The 16,532-nt window shown below is 36.3% G+C and overlaps 1 protein-coding gene across 4 annotated transcripts in view; it reads left to right on the forward strand.

Moving 5' to 3' along the window:
- KIF6 (kinesin family member 6) overlaps positions 1–15,887 on the forward strand; it is a 143,380-nt gene extending 127,493 nt beyond the window's left edge. For 3 of the 4 annotated variants that reach the window (XM_030269215.4, XM_072927615.1, XM_072927617.1), the window contains exons 18-22: positions 591–726; positions 1,949–2,037; positions 8,912–9,001; positions 10,968–11,077; positions 13,858–15,887. In XM_030269215.4, coding sequence (XP_030125075.4) covers positions 591–726; positions 1,949–2,037; positions 8,912–9,001; positions 10,968–11,077; positions 13,858–13,874 — 442 coding nt within the window. In that variant the 3' untranslated portion in view covers positions 13,875–15,887. The remainder of the gene's footprint in view (positions 1–590; positions 727–1,948; positions 2,038–8,911; positions 9,002–10,967; positions 11,078–13,857) is intronic. The other variant, XM_072927614.1, reaches the window with a different exon arrangement.
- The last annotated feature ends 645 nt before the right edge of the window (positions 15,888–16,532 follow it).

A 16,532-nucleotide genomic window follows, 5' to 3' on the forward strand; every position in this document is an offset into this window, starting at 1 on the left:
AGGACTCACTAAGTGTAAATAATATGCAGAATACCCATGGTAAACCAACCCTTGCCAAACAGATAAAAAAATAGATACAAGGATGTCAGTATGAAGTATTTTGCTAGCATTTGTTATTCACAATCTCTGAGGAAACTTCTGGCTCTTTCTTACTCTTGGTAAATCTCCAAGTGTATAATAGCCAAGAGGGTAATGAAGCTTCCATCTGACAGGGGAACCAGCCTCAGCTCCTATCTGAATCCAAGCTTTCAGTTATTTATTAATGGTAACATGTTGAGAATTCAAAAGAAATAATTTTCATAGTTGATCAAACACATATTTTAACTGTCTATCAATGCTGATCCCACTTGAATTCCACTAACTTCATAATGAAATAAAAGGTTTGTGGAATAAGTTTCTTGCACTTACTGTCCCATGAAGCTTTTGTAAAATATGAGATGTTTCCTTCTACCATCTGTCTGTGTCCTCTGCATCTCTAATTATTACACATTGTTTTATAGTTTAAATCTCTTAACAGTTCTAGGTAGGATTAACCTTTATTCAGATATATGTTGGAAAATCTGTAATACACTTTTTTCATCTCATATTAGCTATAAAACAGTGTACAGTCGCTTCAAAGGGCTGAAGGTAGAGATTGAGCACTTGCAGCTTCTTATGGAAAAAGTGAAGATGAAGTTACAAAAAGACTTTGAAATCTGGTGGGCTGAAGAGGCAAAAAAATTCCAGGTATGAAATAATTTTGTATTTCTTCCATTTTCATATAAATATAACATCTTCAATAATTTCTCAAATAAGTAGTTAATTGACTAGTTAGAAAGGAGTATGAAGGATGGAATTCAGGGTCTGGTTCACCTGTACTTATGCCAAAGTTAGCTGGACAAAAATAATGTGAATTATACTTGTGTGAAGCTTAAAAAAATTAAACAAACCCATTTTTTTTCCTGTTCTATTTTCTGTTTTGATGTTCTCCCAAACAACTTGATTACTAGGGAAGTATGGGCCCAAAATACCAACAACTATGAAAGAATATTATCAGATTGCAAAAAATAATTTTTTTTACTACTAGCAAAACTATTATTTCATTAGCATTTTTTGCAGCAACTATAGTTAATTTTTAGCTTCCTTTGCTTGCAAAGACTCTAGTAACTTTTCAGCTTCCTTAGGCTCCCAGAGAGTCATCAGCTCCCAGCACAGTGTGTTTTTTCTCACTCTCTAGCTGAAGTCCACCAGTGTTTAAGCACAGAGTGCTCTAATACAATGACTCGTGTAAAAAATGAACTAAAGACTTATATTTTGGTTAATTCTCATTAGTATAAGTTTAAACCATATTTTTAAGAAAACAGCTTAAAATAAATACAGAAATTAGCCTAGGGAACTTAGTTATCCATACACTGCCACCTAAGCAGCTTAACTGCAAGTTAACACAAATGCTTTTCCAGTTAAAATCCCTATCTATATTAGTGGCAAAGAGGATAACGTTTTAGTCACCCTCCTGTGTAAATATTTAGGCTTTACAAAGCACTGCAAGTAAAATTCTTGAATCCACAGCAGCACATCTTTCTCCATCCCTTAAAAGGAGAGTTCCAGGATTCAACCTCTCATGATTCATCAGTAGAAGATTAGAAAACTGGAAAACATAATTGGGATTAATTTCTTAGATCTTGACCTATCTATATATTTGAGCTCCCTAAGAAACTGAAATCAGTGAACATATGCTGTTACATATTAAAAACCTGTAACTTGAGCTTAAAAATACTTGAACCAATCCTAAATACTTTTCTCTTTGTTCAGAAGTGTTTGTACAAGTGGAGAAAATACTGTGTGATTCAGGCTCTGTGTTTTCTGAATGAGTCATTGCTTACCTTGTTATTGCTGAAATGTATAGGCCAATATGATAAACTTTTAAAAAATCCTAGCCTCATAATTTTGTTTTTCAATCTAAACCCAGCAGGAAAAGTCAGAGATGGTTACTTCACCAAATACTGTCACTGTTTATCCACAGTTTACCAGATCGTCGCAGCAGCTATCACCTATCAGGTAAATTGTTTATTTTTCTCTTCCTTCCTTACATGGGAAAAATGCACTTTATTAAAAGTGAAGTTGTCCAGAATGCTTTTACAAATATCACACTGAAACACTGTATTTTCAGTTACAACAGAAACAATTGTGTAGACAATTAAATTTTATCATTCAGTTATTTGGAAGTCCTATTGAAGGTAGGACCTCAGTTCTTTTGACATGCTGGTCTTGGAATCTTGGAAACCTTTCTCTAAGGACCCCTCAACAGCTAAGAAAGGCAAGCCTGTTATCAGTTAGTTTTGTGTATGAGGATACTATATCTCTTTAGGATGTATGTAGGGGACTTCAAAACATATTAAAAAATTATTTCATACATATCCTAGATAGACTTGCTCCTGAAAAATGTCATAGTAGTACATTTATGCAGCATATTATTCCACAATGGTATTATATTTGATACTGTAAGATGGTGCTGTGTCATCTACAGGAGTAAAATGTAATCATCTTGATTGTTTCATCAACAGTTACCTCTGATTTCAAAAGCTCTTATTTAAATTTGCAGTAATAGGTTTTTCATAATGATCAGGGAAAGTAGTGTGCAAGAAACCACATACCTAACTGTACAGGTTTCCATATTCAAGGACAATAAATGGAGGTGCTCCCTTCCTTATTCTTTTCTCCCTCCCTCTTCCTATTTTCCTCACCACCTTTCTCTTGCCTTTTTTTCCTGTCTCTCTCTCCTCCTTCTTGTTATGCAATTAACATTTCTCTGATGAATTGCTTTACCTACATTTTTATGAAAGCAATCTGCATAAGTGATATTTTCCCATTTTCTTAAAACTGTAAAATAGCTTCTAAGTTTTATTTAACACTCTCATGTATCTGTAGTAAATCCTCTGTAATCAGTACAGGAAATGATAGACATTGTCTAGAAGACATTTTCAGATCTCTCAAACTGATGAAAACCAACTCCAGTCTTCTCTACTTTGCTTTGGTTCTTGCTCTGTGTCCTCTCAAGACTTAGGCATTAATCACTTTGCAAATGGTTGGCAGGTTTTAGGCCTAATCTGTGCTGTTCATTTCTGGCCTCAGGCTGAAGGTTACTTGTCCTAGAGAAAAGCCCAGAGAACAGAACATGAGAGCGTTTTTGGTCTAGCTTAGCACAACTCAGGAAAATTAGCTCCAGCAATCCATGACTGTCACTCTCTGTACCATCCTTTGAACTAAGCACTTTTTGCACAACCTCTTTGCCCCGCTGATCTTGGGAACAACAAATTTCAGTTGGTGTGCTGATGCATTGCTCAGGAGAGCAATACCTTTTGCATCCTAATTAAAAATGCTTGAACTGAAAAGAGCATGTAATAATGCCCAGGTACTTTCCAGTGCAATGGGGACTGGCCTCCAGCAGTGGTGAATCCTCCTTTCCCTACCCTAGCTCAGAAACAAAATTGCATAACTGATTTCTTTATGGTTTTTTTTTTTAGCTTTTCTATCAAATGCCTTTACTGTTCATGTTTATTACTGGAGGACAAGTCTAAGGAAAGTCCATCTGACATTTTAGAATGGGGAAAGGTGCATGGTTGCTTTCAGCTGCCAAGCTTACTTCGGAGTCCTGTACTGCCCCACATGATGCCCTGCAAAAAGCAGATCTTCTTTACAGTGAACAGTTTCTCTGTGTCTAATTAATGGGCATATTGACTAAGGCTGACTGGATAATTCTTGCATAAATATCACAGACATAAAATATTTATCTTGTGGAACTAAAATTGTAGAGAGAGTTGGGATTAATGTAGTTTTATTTTCACAATTCTATCAATATTCTTGTAATAATCTTTAAAAGTCAAGCACTCTTTCGTTCCTATGGTTATAGAAAGCTGATCTTATTTTATGTTAGGCTGTTTAAACATATTTTACTCAGGTACATTTCCAGTGGCATATATATGGAAGTAGAAACACCATTTCTGCTTTTTCTGAATCAGGAGCTACAGGCTTAACCTCCCACTGTGCATGAAAATTTACTTTTTCCCCTACCCGAGTCAATAACATTTTAGAGTAATGGTTTCAAATTTCACAGACTTTAAAAGAATAAAATAGTAGAATATTTATTTCCCAAGGATTTCCTTGGCCCCAGTTGTCACAGAAACTTTACTTAATATTCCCATAATTGTGTAGAATGAATCCAGGCTACAGGCACATCTTTTCCTGAGACACAAATGGCTCTTTTTTTCTAACTTGTATAGAAATCAACCATCTCTTTATTTGGAAATTATATTGCTATCTTCACCCAGCAGAATAGCCAGCCACCAAAACAAAAGCTGACATAAATTATGTTTGATATAATGTGGTGTAAATAAAACCTGTTTCCAAGATGGAATTCAGTTAACAGGTGATATTCTATATCTTATAGAGATAAGATCTAAAACTTAGTAGGCTAAATTCTAAGACTCTTGACAGAGTAAGTATGCAGTAAAACCATCCATCCTGAATGGGAATGGATGTAAATACAATCTTTAGGGCTAGAAAAAATAATTTCAATAACTCAGCATGTAAAAGACACAGGTGTATTCCTAATCTTTATATGTGTTTGAACAAAGTCTTTTGATCACCTTCTAATGTATGACTTGTGTGCATTGTTATGGTTTGACACACCTTAGTCATATTTCTAGGGAAAATTAAGCCTTGGGAAAGCTCATATTTTATTTTATATTAAGTTAACTTATATTTAAAATAGCAGAGAAGGGAGGCTGGTAATAATTTTGAGTCTTAAGAAGGATACATACACCTAAAAGGCACTTGATTAATGGACAAATATGTCTCTTTTTTCAGTAGAAAAAATGGCTGAATTGTTAAAGCGTCAAAATGAGTCTCTGTTAATAAATGAGTTGAATAGTGACCATTTCTGCCTCAGTCAGTGAGGTCTGAAAGCTGTGGTGCTACCTGCAACTCACACTGAATATATGTTTATGTCTCTTAATGGATTCCTGTCAAGTCTGCAAGAAGTCTGAAAATGCATGTCGGGCTCAGCACTCCATATGTGTTCCACACATTCAGAATTTGAGCACAGCCTTTTGTTCTTCTTCATACAGTCTTTCCTACAATGGCTTTCATTTGAGGAATTTATCAGATCCTTGTCTATTCAAATTGCTTCTCTCACTGAACGTTTCATTTTGGTAGTGTTGCACTGTTCTTGTATTCTCTTTGAATCATACAAATGTTAGATAGTTATTCGAATCTTATAAAATTTTGGATTTTTTTCCTTCTCTTAGATGGAATGCATTCCTTTTTATCTCAGTCAAATCTTTCTTAACCTCACTCATTTCCTTTTACTGAATCTCATTTGTCCTAATGCAGCAAGCCCCACAGTATGCTCAACCTCAGACTCCTCAGCTGTTCTGTTTCTTATTCAAAATCTTCCTGGTACTTTAAATTCCCTTGGAGCCATTTTCAAATAAATCTTCATGTTGTCTGATGACTCTGAGCATCAGATTTTTTTAAAACTTATTGTCCTGGATTCCAAGAGTTGCTCCCTATACTAATGTTGTGTAAAACAAGGCCAATGTTTACATATCTTACAGCACTTTCTGTCTAATAATTTTTTATTCCTGCCAATTTTCTACAGCGTTACATAATGATAAAAACATAATCTGGGAATAACATCATCAATTAGTGACATTTCAAAAGTTTTCACATTCTTTGGTAACAACTGGAACAATTTATCTATAAATTTTCAAGTTAGGCCAAATCTAATTTTGTAGCCAAATACTAAAATGCTCAGCATTAAGCAGCTTGAATCTTTCCTGTCTGTACACTGAACATCTGTTCCCCTCATGTCCAAAACTCAGATAATTGGGCAGCTGAGGTTTTCTTAACATTACAGATGTTGCACACCTTCACATTTTCAATTTCCATTTCAAACTACCTGATTTTCCATTATTTTTCAGCTGCCAAATTAAGCACTCATACCATGACATGCATCATCTCTGCAGCTCTTCTACCCTGTGTACTTGATGGAGCTGATCTGTCCACGGACCAGTTGTCTCTGGTCCTTGGGTTCCTGCAACAAGAGAAAAGCTGCTGCAACCCTGTGTACATCTCTATGATCCCTGCCCCATGCCTGAGTGAGAAATACACCCACAACAGAGGATTCTCCCCCCATCACCCCCCAGAAAAAGAGAGTTATCCACTGGGTGAAACATCAGGTACTAGGTTATGAAAGCAAACGGACATATAGAGTTGACAGACTATCTTTAGTCTCCAGAAAAAGTAGGAATTTTACTGAGGCTGTCAGGAAACAGTCTTTGAGATTTCTTAAATTCAACTAATGGAAAAATCAGATAGATTGAGAATGAAAATGGGAATTATACACTGTCAAAACAAGCTGAATAATGTTAGAGGTTAAACCTGGGACGACAGACAGAAGCAAGACTTCCATACCTTGTATGTCCACCCAAATCCAAAATGTGATCCAGGTATGTCTGTTTGCACATTAGAGGAATGTTGAATGGCACCTCTAGAGAGCTCTGGATCATCAAGCCCTTGCTTGAAGAAGACTTTCATCACACTAAAGTGTGTCAGGCATGGTTTTGTTTGGCTTTGTCGGAGCATCCTGAGATGCTCTCTGTGACCTTCATGCTAATCACACAGTGAGGGGAATCATTACCTCCACCCCATGCTAGCATAATGACTTTCCATTAAATCTAAAGCATTACTAGAACATTTCTCCATTTTTTGCATTACAAGAACAGCATCTAACAGATGAATAAGGAGTGTCCTGACTTCTAAGAACAGGCTAGGAACAAGTTGCACCTGAATGTACAAACCACTGCACAGGAGAATTACAGTCTTTTGTCCCCTTATGATTCAATCTGTCTTCCAATGTCAGTGTCCAAGCTTCATCTTGAAAGATGCAAGTTATCCCCATGACTATCCCTCTAGCCTAGGAATTAGAGAAATCCAGGATATAAGAGATGAATTTTAGTTGTGCCAAACTGATGGACTCGTTTATTAGATTAGTAAACTAATAGTTAACCTCTTACATGGAAGCAGAACTTCAAGTCATTTAAACAATAGTTATAATCTTCCTTCTAAATTTCCTTAACTTGCAGGAGAACAGTTTGCATCCCACAATAAAAATGTCTGCTTGCAACCACACAGGCACAGGATAGGAGATAAATGTCCATCTCTAAGCGCAGTAATGTTAATTTCCTGACTTTGGGCATCATCTCACTCAGTCTAAGTAGGTTTTTTAATATTGCTTTCTGTGCCAAGTTCTCCCAGAGCACCATAAGGCAAGTTTTGCCATATTGTCCTCAGGTCCAGATATGTACTTGAAAGTGACATCCCTAGAGTTCCACCTGTAGTATATACCTTGTTTTTTTTAATCAGTCTAAATCTAAATCCCCTTTCAAATGGATATTTAACATTTTGGGCAATATTTTTTTTTTCAATTTCAATGGAAAAAAAAGAAGTAGTTAAAAAATATAAACTACTGCAACTTAAAATACTTCAGCTGACTCACAGTATTTGTAAAGTCATACATTCTGTGCATGACAAAGAGAAAGCAAGGACGCTTATTTTAATAAAAAAAAAAAAACAATGAAAAAGAATCACATTAAGTCACATTATGTTTGTTGTAGGCTAAGAATAGAGTCAGAGATGGTTGCTATGGTTCAGTTGATGTGTAGCAATTTATTAAACCTTGGTTATGTGACTTGGATGCCTCAGTATCTCAGGGCACAGACACAGAGGCCTTTTAGAAAACTGAATTTGAAACACAAATCACTTTATTTTTAAGAACTGCCAAATCAGTGGGAAAAAATGTTCAGGAAATTCTAAAACAGAATGACGATATGAGGTTCCCAGATACTGTTAAACCACATAGTGGGTAATAACATCACACATCCTTTCTAGCTCTTGTAATATGTAGGTGTAATAAAGTACAGAATATTATTGACATTAAATAAGATATTGTTTTAGTTGAATTAGGCAGGTGTGAATGGTGTGGGACTCAAGGAGTTAAAGACAATCATTCAGCAAACCTGGAGCTGTTCAGCTGAAAATAACTTATACTCCTGGGCACAATATCTTCTACAAAACTGAACCTGGCACGGTGTAATACAGTAAAATTTTAGTAATAAATTTCTTTCCCTTTTCAAATTCTCTGCCAGAAATATCAATTCACCCGCCAACAATGAACAAACTACTGCAGAGTTAGAAAAGCAAGAACTTGCCAATCCTGCCATCTACTGGAAAAATCCTTACACCGAGTAATTTACTTTTTCCACTCTAAGATTGGCACCAGATCTTGCAGTACATGCAACCATCAGGAAAAGCAGAGAGTCCTTAGCTATCCAGTGGTGGAAAAATGCCTCCCTAGCAGTGAGCTTCCTTGATAATGATATCTGTGAGACAGGAATGCACGGCAGCTGTTTGCAATATATTTGGCTGTCATCAAGAAGCCCCATCCCAAAGCCCTCACTGAGTTTTTACCCAGTCTCTCACTGATTTTGCTAACAATTTTGCCTGACTAAAGGAAAAATAGAAAATGAGCAAGGGCCAAACTTGGCTAATGCTCAGTTTAAGAACTAAATATACCATTACAAACTACATCAGATATATCAAAGTGCTTTACAGCACTTAGAAGGCAAATACTAAAAGTTTTTTTTTTTTTTTTTGAAGGCATTTGTCATTCTTTCATTTCACATTCTCTACATAAACATCATCATCATATGGATTAAACTGAAAATCTTCTTTTGGTAAACAAGTGTTTTATATAGATTTTTTAAATTTTGAAAAACATCTTCGTAGTTCATTATTGTATGAATTAATATTGCCTACACAAGGGCTATATTCTGTTCTTTATTTCCTTCATATTTCTTCATTTCCCATTCAGTTTTTCAGACACCAATAGAGACATTCCTAATGAAGATCCAGCTGTGAAAAAGAATTCAGTCACTTTTGGTAGCCCAACTTTAAAAACAAGGTAAGAACTGTACCTTGACTACTCAGAGGAAAAAAGCAAAGTACAAAATAATATAATGCCTTCACAATCCTCCATCAGTCTATTTAAAAACAGTCTCCTTGAAATGTAAAAATAAAAAACAAAAAATTTACAAATTGAAGATTTTCCTCCAACTTCCAAATAAACTGCAGGCTACCACATAGCTTTACACCAATCTGCTGCATCATCAATATTACAAAGGTGGTTTTGTGTTCCACCTGAAGCTTTTTTTTCCCTCTATAAACTTATGAATATTTATGAATTTGCCTCCCCGGAGAAAGATAATCTGAAAGAGAGTAAATAAAAACATTTGAAAACAAGAAAAATCAGAGTGTGCATGTATTGCAGAATTGTAGAATGCAGGAACTAGGCAGAGATTTTTTCATACTTGTGATTTTGTCTTTAAGATATTTTTAATTCCCTTCCCACAAATTATTCTATTAAAATAAAATGGCAACAGTTTCAGACTTGGCAAAGGTTATATGTCATGTTTTCTCAAAAGAGGTACTGGTTTGTGAAAATTAGCTTAACAAGTTAACAGAAACTACTGGGGTTTTGAGCCTCTCTATTTTTTCTAGTGTGTTTATTTCCACATTCTTTTCTCTCACTGAAACATTATGCCAAGTCACTCTACTTCCAGAAGTTATATTCTTATTGTGCTCAACAGTTCTGGCTATCAATGCCCTTAGGAAAATATGGTTAAGTTACTGTTTTTCTTACTGCATTAGTAAGAAGAAATCATAATTTTTTTTTTCTTTCATTTTCCAAAACAGTCCATTTCTAGAGCAGAAAAAAAAACCATAGAAAATTTCATCCCCCAAAACCTAATATTTTAAATTGCATTTGGGTTTAAGAAAAGCAGAAGAAAAATAGGAGCTAAAATGGAATTTAGAGAGTACCTTCTCAATATACTGTGGGTTTTTATTTTTTATATTTTTGTGAAGTACATGAAAATCAATCAAGAACAGTCCCTTACTGGTGTTCTGGGATTGCCTTGTAAACTACATAAAAATAGGGGAGTTTTAAGTTCAGAGTAATTTCTTCCTTGTTTTTCCATTTTGGTTCACTGGTCTAGCAATTGGCAACTTAATTAATAGCACAAAGACAAGGATATTACACTGCTGCATATGTCAGTCATACAAACCACCTACTGCTACACCCAGTAATGAACAGTGAAAATAACTATAAATAGAGAGGTATGATATGAAAAAAAAAAAAGTTTGTTCCTTTCAGTTCCCCTTGTCCTTCTCTACTGTAATTTTTTGTCATTGTATTTCTAATCTCCCAATTAGTGCTCAGTCTTTAAATAAGGTAAAATATGCAGGTGGAAATTCTTAGCTTTCTCAGCTGATTAGAACAGCTTTATGGTATTACATCATCTTACACCACCAGAGATCTGTTAAAAGTCAGTGATTTAACAGCACAAGTACATGAGTTCAGCTGGGACTGGACATTCAGCAACACAAAGGATTTGTGTCTGTCAGGAGATATCCTGAGTACCACTGATTCTTTACTTCTGTGTATGTATGAAAACTTAATTCCCCCACAGTAGGCAAAAATTCTATTCATCTATTCAGATGTATAGCAGCCTGAAGCAATCCAACACATGGCATAGTTACAGCCATCATTTCCTTGGTTAACTCACTACATTAGGCTTTTCCACTTGGGAATTAAGTTTTTAGCTCAGTACTACAATATTTTTAACCCTTTATGAGAAGTCTATAGCTGATAAGCAGGTAACCTTCCCACACCAAAGAGATGGTGGCTAATCTTAGGAACCTATGTAAGGTGATTAAGAAGTCCTGAGATCAATTTTCTGCTAAACTGTTCTATATCTAACAATGCATCTAAAGAATAAAATCCTTTATGGTGAAAAAAAAAAAAAGAAGAGACAGAAAAATTAGCCTTCTTGCTCCCTTAAGTTCACAAGCATACTTTCTTATTTCAGGACTCCACCACCAAGTTCAAGTACATCTATTCCTCTGACTGGAGACAGCCAGGCTGATGCTGACATCCTAGCTTTCATTAAAGCAAGACAGAACATCCTGCAAAAGAAAGGTAAATCCTGCCAAAAAATAAGAAGCCAAACCAAAATCTCCAGTACAGCATTTGGAAGTCAAAATAGCTTTAGTCCACATTACACTGATGCAAGTGAAAACTGATTCTGGCTTCAGTTATACTACATTATGTTCTCATCTGCTCTAAACACTTGAGGTTCTTCACATGTATTTCTAATTAGCTCAATGCTGCAGTGAAAAACGATGAAGGCTCTCTGTTTTACTAAGCCACCATCAGTGAATATCTGGGGCATGCATGGCTGTGCAACCTGCATAGTATATTATTTTACTCTTAAGCAAATGCATTTATTTGAATGAGGTTCCTTGATGATCCAAATTTTCCTGTATAGATTTTCTTCAAACTATGTGTCCTGGTTTTCATCTGGTACAAATTTAGTTGTAACAGCTGAAACCAAGTAAAGATAACTCACATGATTGCACTGTACCCCTGCCTCAGGAGGCCAACTGGCCCACTGTGCCTGGCAAAGAGAATATTCTTAACAGGTATTTCACTATGTCAGGGTCTAATGAAAAGTTCTATGAGTATTTGTCACCAAATCAGCTACCGAGAGCAATCATAGGAAGGTAATAAAGTTCACTCTAGAGTGTAGATAAGTAAAACTGGCAGGAAGCAGAAAGCAATAAATAAACAGTGGCACTGCAAGGAAACCTAAAATTTATTATGATAAAGAAAAATGACCTGTGCTTCTTTTTTTTCCTGAATAATAGTTTTTAGTGGCAGCAACCAGTTAGACAGAATATGAGTGTGTTAGTGGTTACTGAAGCAATAACTTTCCATCAGCACTTCAGTGCTGATGACAGCATTTTCCAATAAGCTATCTGCACCAGGCAGATGGTGTTAACACTGTTACAAAGTGGGGCTTTGGTATCACACTGCTTATCAGAAAACTGTCAGGTAAACACACACTGGCTGAAAAAACAGCCTCCCTACACTCATCTAAAGCATGCTTAGGCTTTGGGATCCCTTTTGTGTTTATTTAGAAAAGCTGTTGTCAGGTTTCTTTTGCAAATGAAATTAAACTGGATTTATATGCAGTTGATCAGAAGAAAGTCAGAGATAAATGTCTTACAACAAACATTTTGGGCCTTCAGAAGGCCCAAATCTGACTCAATCTGTGACATAGAGTAACGTAATTAAAAAGTGCACATCTTATCCTATGATCATCTCCTGAACCGTGCCATAACAAAAATGTCTCTCTCAAATGCCTTTTCCATCCTGATTGTTTTCAGCCAGTGGCAATCACCTGGCATCATCCATCAGTTTCAGGAGGGACGACACATCACCAACATTGACAACTATTTAGACCCCAAGTCATAAAAGATATTCTTGCTGAACAAAGGACAGTCAACACTTTAAAAATTATTCTGAATTTCAGTCATACAAGATGAGCTGCCCTAAGTAGATGAAAAAGAAATGGAGTAGCATTTGATCTTCCTGGCAGTGCAGGGCTGGATGTCTCAACAAATTGCTAAGTATAAGCAGGAGAATAAAAATGTAAAGAGGCTATGTCAGTTCAACAAACATATAGGGACCTGATGTGTCACAGACAAGAGACAGCTCAACAGCAAGTTCTGAGAAGGATTTGGAGTCAACCTAGCAGATAAAAAAAGGCTTTTCTTCCTTGTGAGGGAAGGTTAAACCTTCCAGATTTAAGGGATGGAGCCACTGACAGCATGAACCATTGAGCAAATAAAGTTTGAAAATTTTAATTTAGCAAGATAAAGAAGGAGAACTAGAGGGTTTTCTTTTAGGCGGCAGGGATGTGGCCTATGAAGTCCCCATTCCTGCCCCCACAAAATAAAACTTTCAGTCGTAAAGTAGTGTGAGGTAGAGAGGAAGAATAGAAAAAGAATGTAGTCGCACTTCAAACTTTGGGGGATAAACACTGTGTCATCAGTCACAGAACTTTTCCTGAAGAAATTTCAAACATATGAAAAATAAACCAAAGAGGAATTATTTACCCAGAACATTTTCACACAGAACCTAGGTGTGCTGAGTCCCACTTGAGTGCTCTGTTGCTTCCTTACTAAACTCTCTTCAACTGAGCTGTCCAACAATCCTTTCTACATTTGCATGCAAATGTATTCATTCTCTGCATGACTTGCACACACAGTGCCCTTCAGGAAACATGAGGAAGCATAGGGTCAGCCAAGCCAAAGTCTGCTGGGCTTAAAAACTGTCAGCATCCTCACTGCTCTTTCCTTTATTGATCCTGACCCTTTCAAACTGTTATATTAGTATCTTAGAAGCAAACTGAGGGCCCTACTACACATTAGAGGGGAAGAAAATATATATATGTGTGTGTGTGCAGAAGCCAACAAAGTGGAAAATAAGTTTCATAAATAGAAAACATGGGAATGCTCAATATACTTGGTGACAGTAATTCAGGGATGGGAATGAGAGGTCTCAGTAAAGATTACCTCAGGGACTGTGGGTTATTACCATTTGCTTTCTAAGCAGAGCAGAATTAAAGCAGGTACCTTCACAGGTTCTTGCTGGGATTGTTAGAGCATTGTAATAACTAACACTGGAAAGCTTTTTTGAAAAGAGGTACTTGGCAAATATGCTTTTGATGCCATGTTCAGTGTTGGGGTAGAGAAATGAAAATGCACAAGAATAGATGAATGATTTTTGTGTCTCAAAATATTTATATTAAAGGATATATTTTTTTTTCTTCTGTTTTGTAGTTCTGAAGTTTGTTTTACAACTGAAAACGCAACCTGAAATGTAGTCTAATACATTTCTTTATCTCTTTTCAGGCCTGGGGAACAAATAAAAAAACTAGTCCAAAAATCATTCTCCATCAGAAGCTTGATAATAACAGGATCAGTCAAGATATCTTTCAACTTATTTTATCACTTAATTTAGAAACAGCTTATTTGTGTTGATGTAAATTATACTTCTGATCACAGTGGTATTTTTTCTGGCTTTTGAAAACCAGTGAGGAAAGTGAGCAAACCATGTCGCTTATTTTTTGGCCTATCTTTTATTTCACATCTATCCGTGTTCAAGATTTGTTAGGGGCTGTAAGAACAATAAGTAAAGCATTTAGTAAACACTGAATCCTTTGATTTGCTCCAAGTAATACATGAAAAGTGATTATTATGCATATTGTAAACCAGGATGTCATTTTGGTATCTGGCCTTTCCAGAATGGCTCAGATTCTCCATGGGAAAAGCTGGATCCTATTGGGTCAGTCTCACTGAGGAAGAAAGATAAGTGAAGGAATAATCAAGGAGAACATGCCCAGTCCTGGATTCAAAACATATTTTGTAAGAAGTCATTCCCTAGTTTTGAGACCAGATACCCTCTTCCATTCTACATTTGCAGGGAGCACTGGAAAAGCAGGACCTTGGAAGAACAGTCTATTTCCATGTTCAGCTACTATTAGAAAGTTCTTGCATTCCACATCTTTTATTCCTAAAGTTTGTAAACTCAGGTTTTGTTTATTTTTAATCAGAAGAGCATTAGAAAAGCAACAAGAGAAGTTAAGACTAGAGAGTGTGCTTTGTCATCCTGTCATAAAAAGCGATTTGCCAGAATTTTGTATTTCAGCATATTTTATATGATGTCTTTTTACCTGGAAGTCAAATTTATTTTCCAGTGTGGTAAGCCATGCTGAACTTCCAGAGGAGCTGCTTTTCAGAACCCACACAAAAACCATAATTTTACCATAGTTTACTTCCAAATTTATATATTGGGCTTTCTTTTTTCCTGTGGCAAGGTATCATTTCTGGGCTGCTGCACAGATTCTGGCTTTATTTGGTTCCTACATTACAGCCTGACACTAGAGGGGGAAATAACTGTATTATAGAAATAAGCACACTTTTATGATGTTAGTGACTCAGTTTGCAAAGCCTTAGAAAATTAAGATCCCAAAAGTAAGTCTGAGTGGACATATTTTCTTAAGGCATAATTTACACTACCAACTTTGTCAGCTGGCATGCTTTGGTGATCAGAACCAAAAGAACAGAAGGGGAAAAAAAATCTGATTATGTGCTATATTTGTTCATTTGTACAGTATGGATTCATAATTGTGAAATGTACTTCAAATGAGAAAATTTGTCCCAGCACAGCTGTGCACAATTCCATGGTTTGCATTCATTCCAGAAAACCAGGAGCCTGGCGTCCTCTGGTAGTCATGAGTCCTATCAACAGCAACACAATGACCACCTGGATCTCCCAGCAGAGACAGCCCTGCTGGTGCAATACCCCAGGCTTGTCTACCCATCCCATTGCACTGGGAATGGAATAAAAACCTGTACCTTTTAGTTATGGAAGTGAGACACAAGAGTGATGTTCTTGTTAGATGCTGTGTAAGTAAATGTCATCCTTAGCACAGAAGAAGAGAAAATCTACCATCAGTGATAATAAGCTGGATGTCTCAGCTGATTCAGATAATTTTGCTTCATAATGTTGTTGCAGTGCTCAGTAATATCACTGCTACTATAACTTGCATCTCCCAAACACTTCACTTTTTCATCTAAAAAGAAACACCAGACCACCAAGTTTCTGGGTCTTTACACATTTCACTTCCCTATTGAAATCTTTCTGTTCCCCTACTCATACTGATAGAGCAGTCCCAGAAAAAGACCAGGGTGGTCTCCTGGGAATTATCCACAATAGTTTTAGTTTTTCAGAGCGTGATAAGTGTCCTTCTGCTGCTGGTCAGTCAGCCTCCTCTGGATGATGGCCGGCCCCAGGTTATGATAACAGTACAAATGGAAAGCTTTTGGAATTCTAGAAATACCAGATGTTCGAATAAAACTGGATCTTTTTCTCTTTGGAATGTCCCAAGCTTCTGTGTACTCATTTCATGTCCAATAATGACATGCAGTCACTCCCTTTCAACCTTTGATGTGAAAGAAGGTTTTGAAAAACTTGGTCTTAGCAAACAGCAGCTAATGATAATGATAACAATAATAGAGATAAGCCAATTTATATCTCCCCACACCAAATATTTATATAATGAATTAGTTAATTGTATTTCATCTTCCAGTGGCTGGATTGGTAGCCTTTGTTTTGTGATAGACCAGAGGAGCTCTCATACAGCCTGATGCCAAGAATATTTGTTATTTCATATTCTGTTATTTGATGTGGGTATAAGGTGGGCAGAGTAAATTCCCTAGCAATCAGGTCTAAGTGGTTTTTCAATGAGCAAGTCTTTCAGTGCGTGAACACCACTTAGTGGGGGTAGGTTGGGGGTTAGAAAATAATCCCTTCATCTACTTTTTGTAGTTCAGAAATTTGCCATCTATCTAGAGAAAAGCATTAAAAAAAAAAAAAAAACCAAAAAAACCCCAAGCTCAAACATGTGACTGTACCCAGATTAATTCTGGTGTCATTTAATCTGCCTAATTGGGCCTAAAAATAGCCTGTGGGAAGCAGGACCAGCAGCCTTGAATGTCTGAAGCAATTTGTATCAATTATTTCC

The sequence above is a fragment of the Taeniopygia guttata genome, chromosome 3 (assembly GCF_048771995.1).
Source record: "Taeniopygia guttata chromosome 3, bTaeGut7.mat, whole genome shotgun sequence".
Classification (NCBI taxonomy): domain Eukaryota; kingdom Metazoa; phylum Chordata; class Aves; order Passeriformes; family Estrildidae; genus Taeniopygia; species Taeniopygia guttata.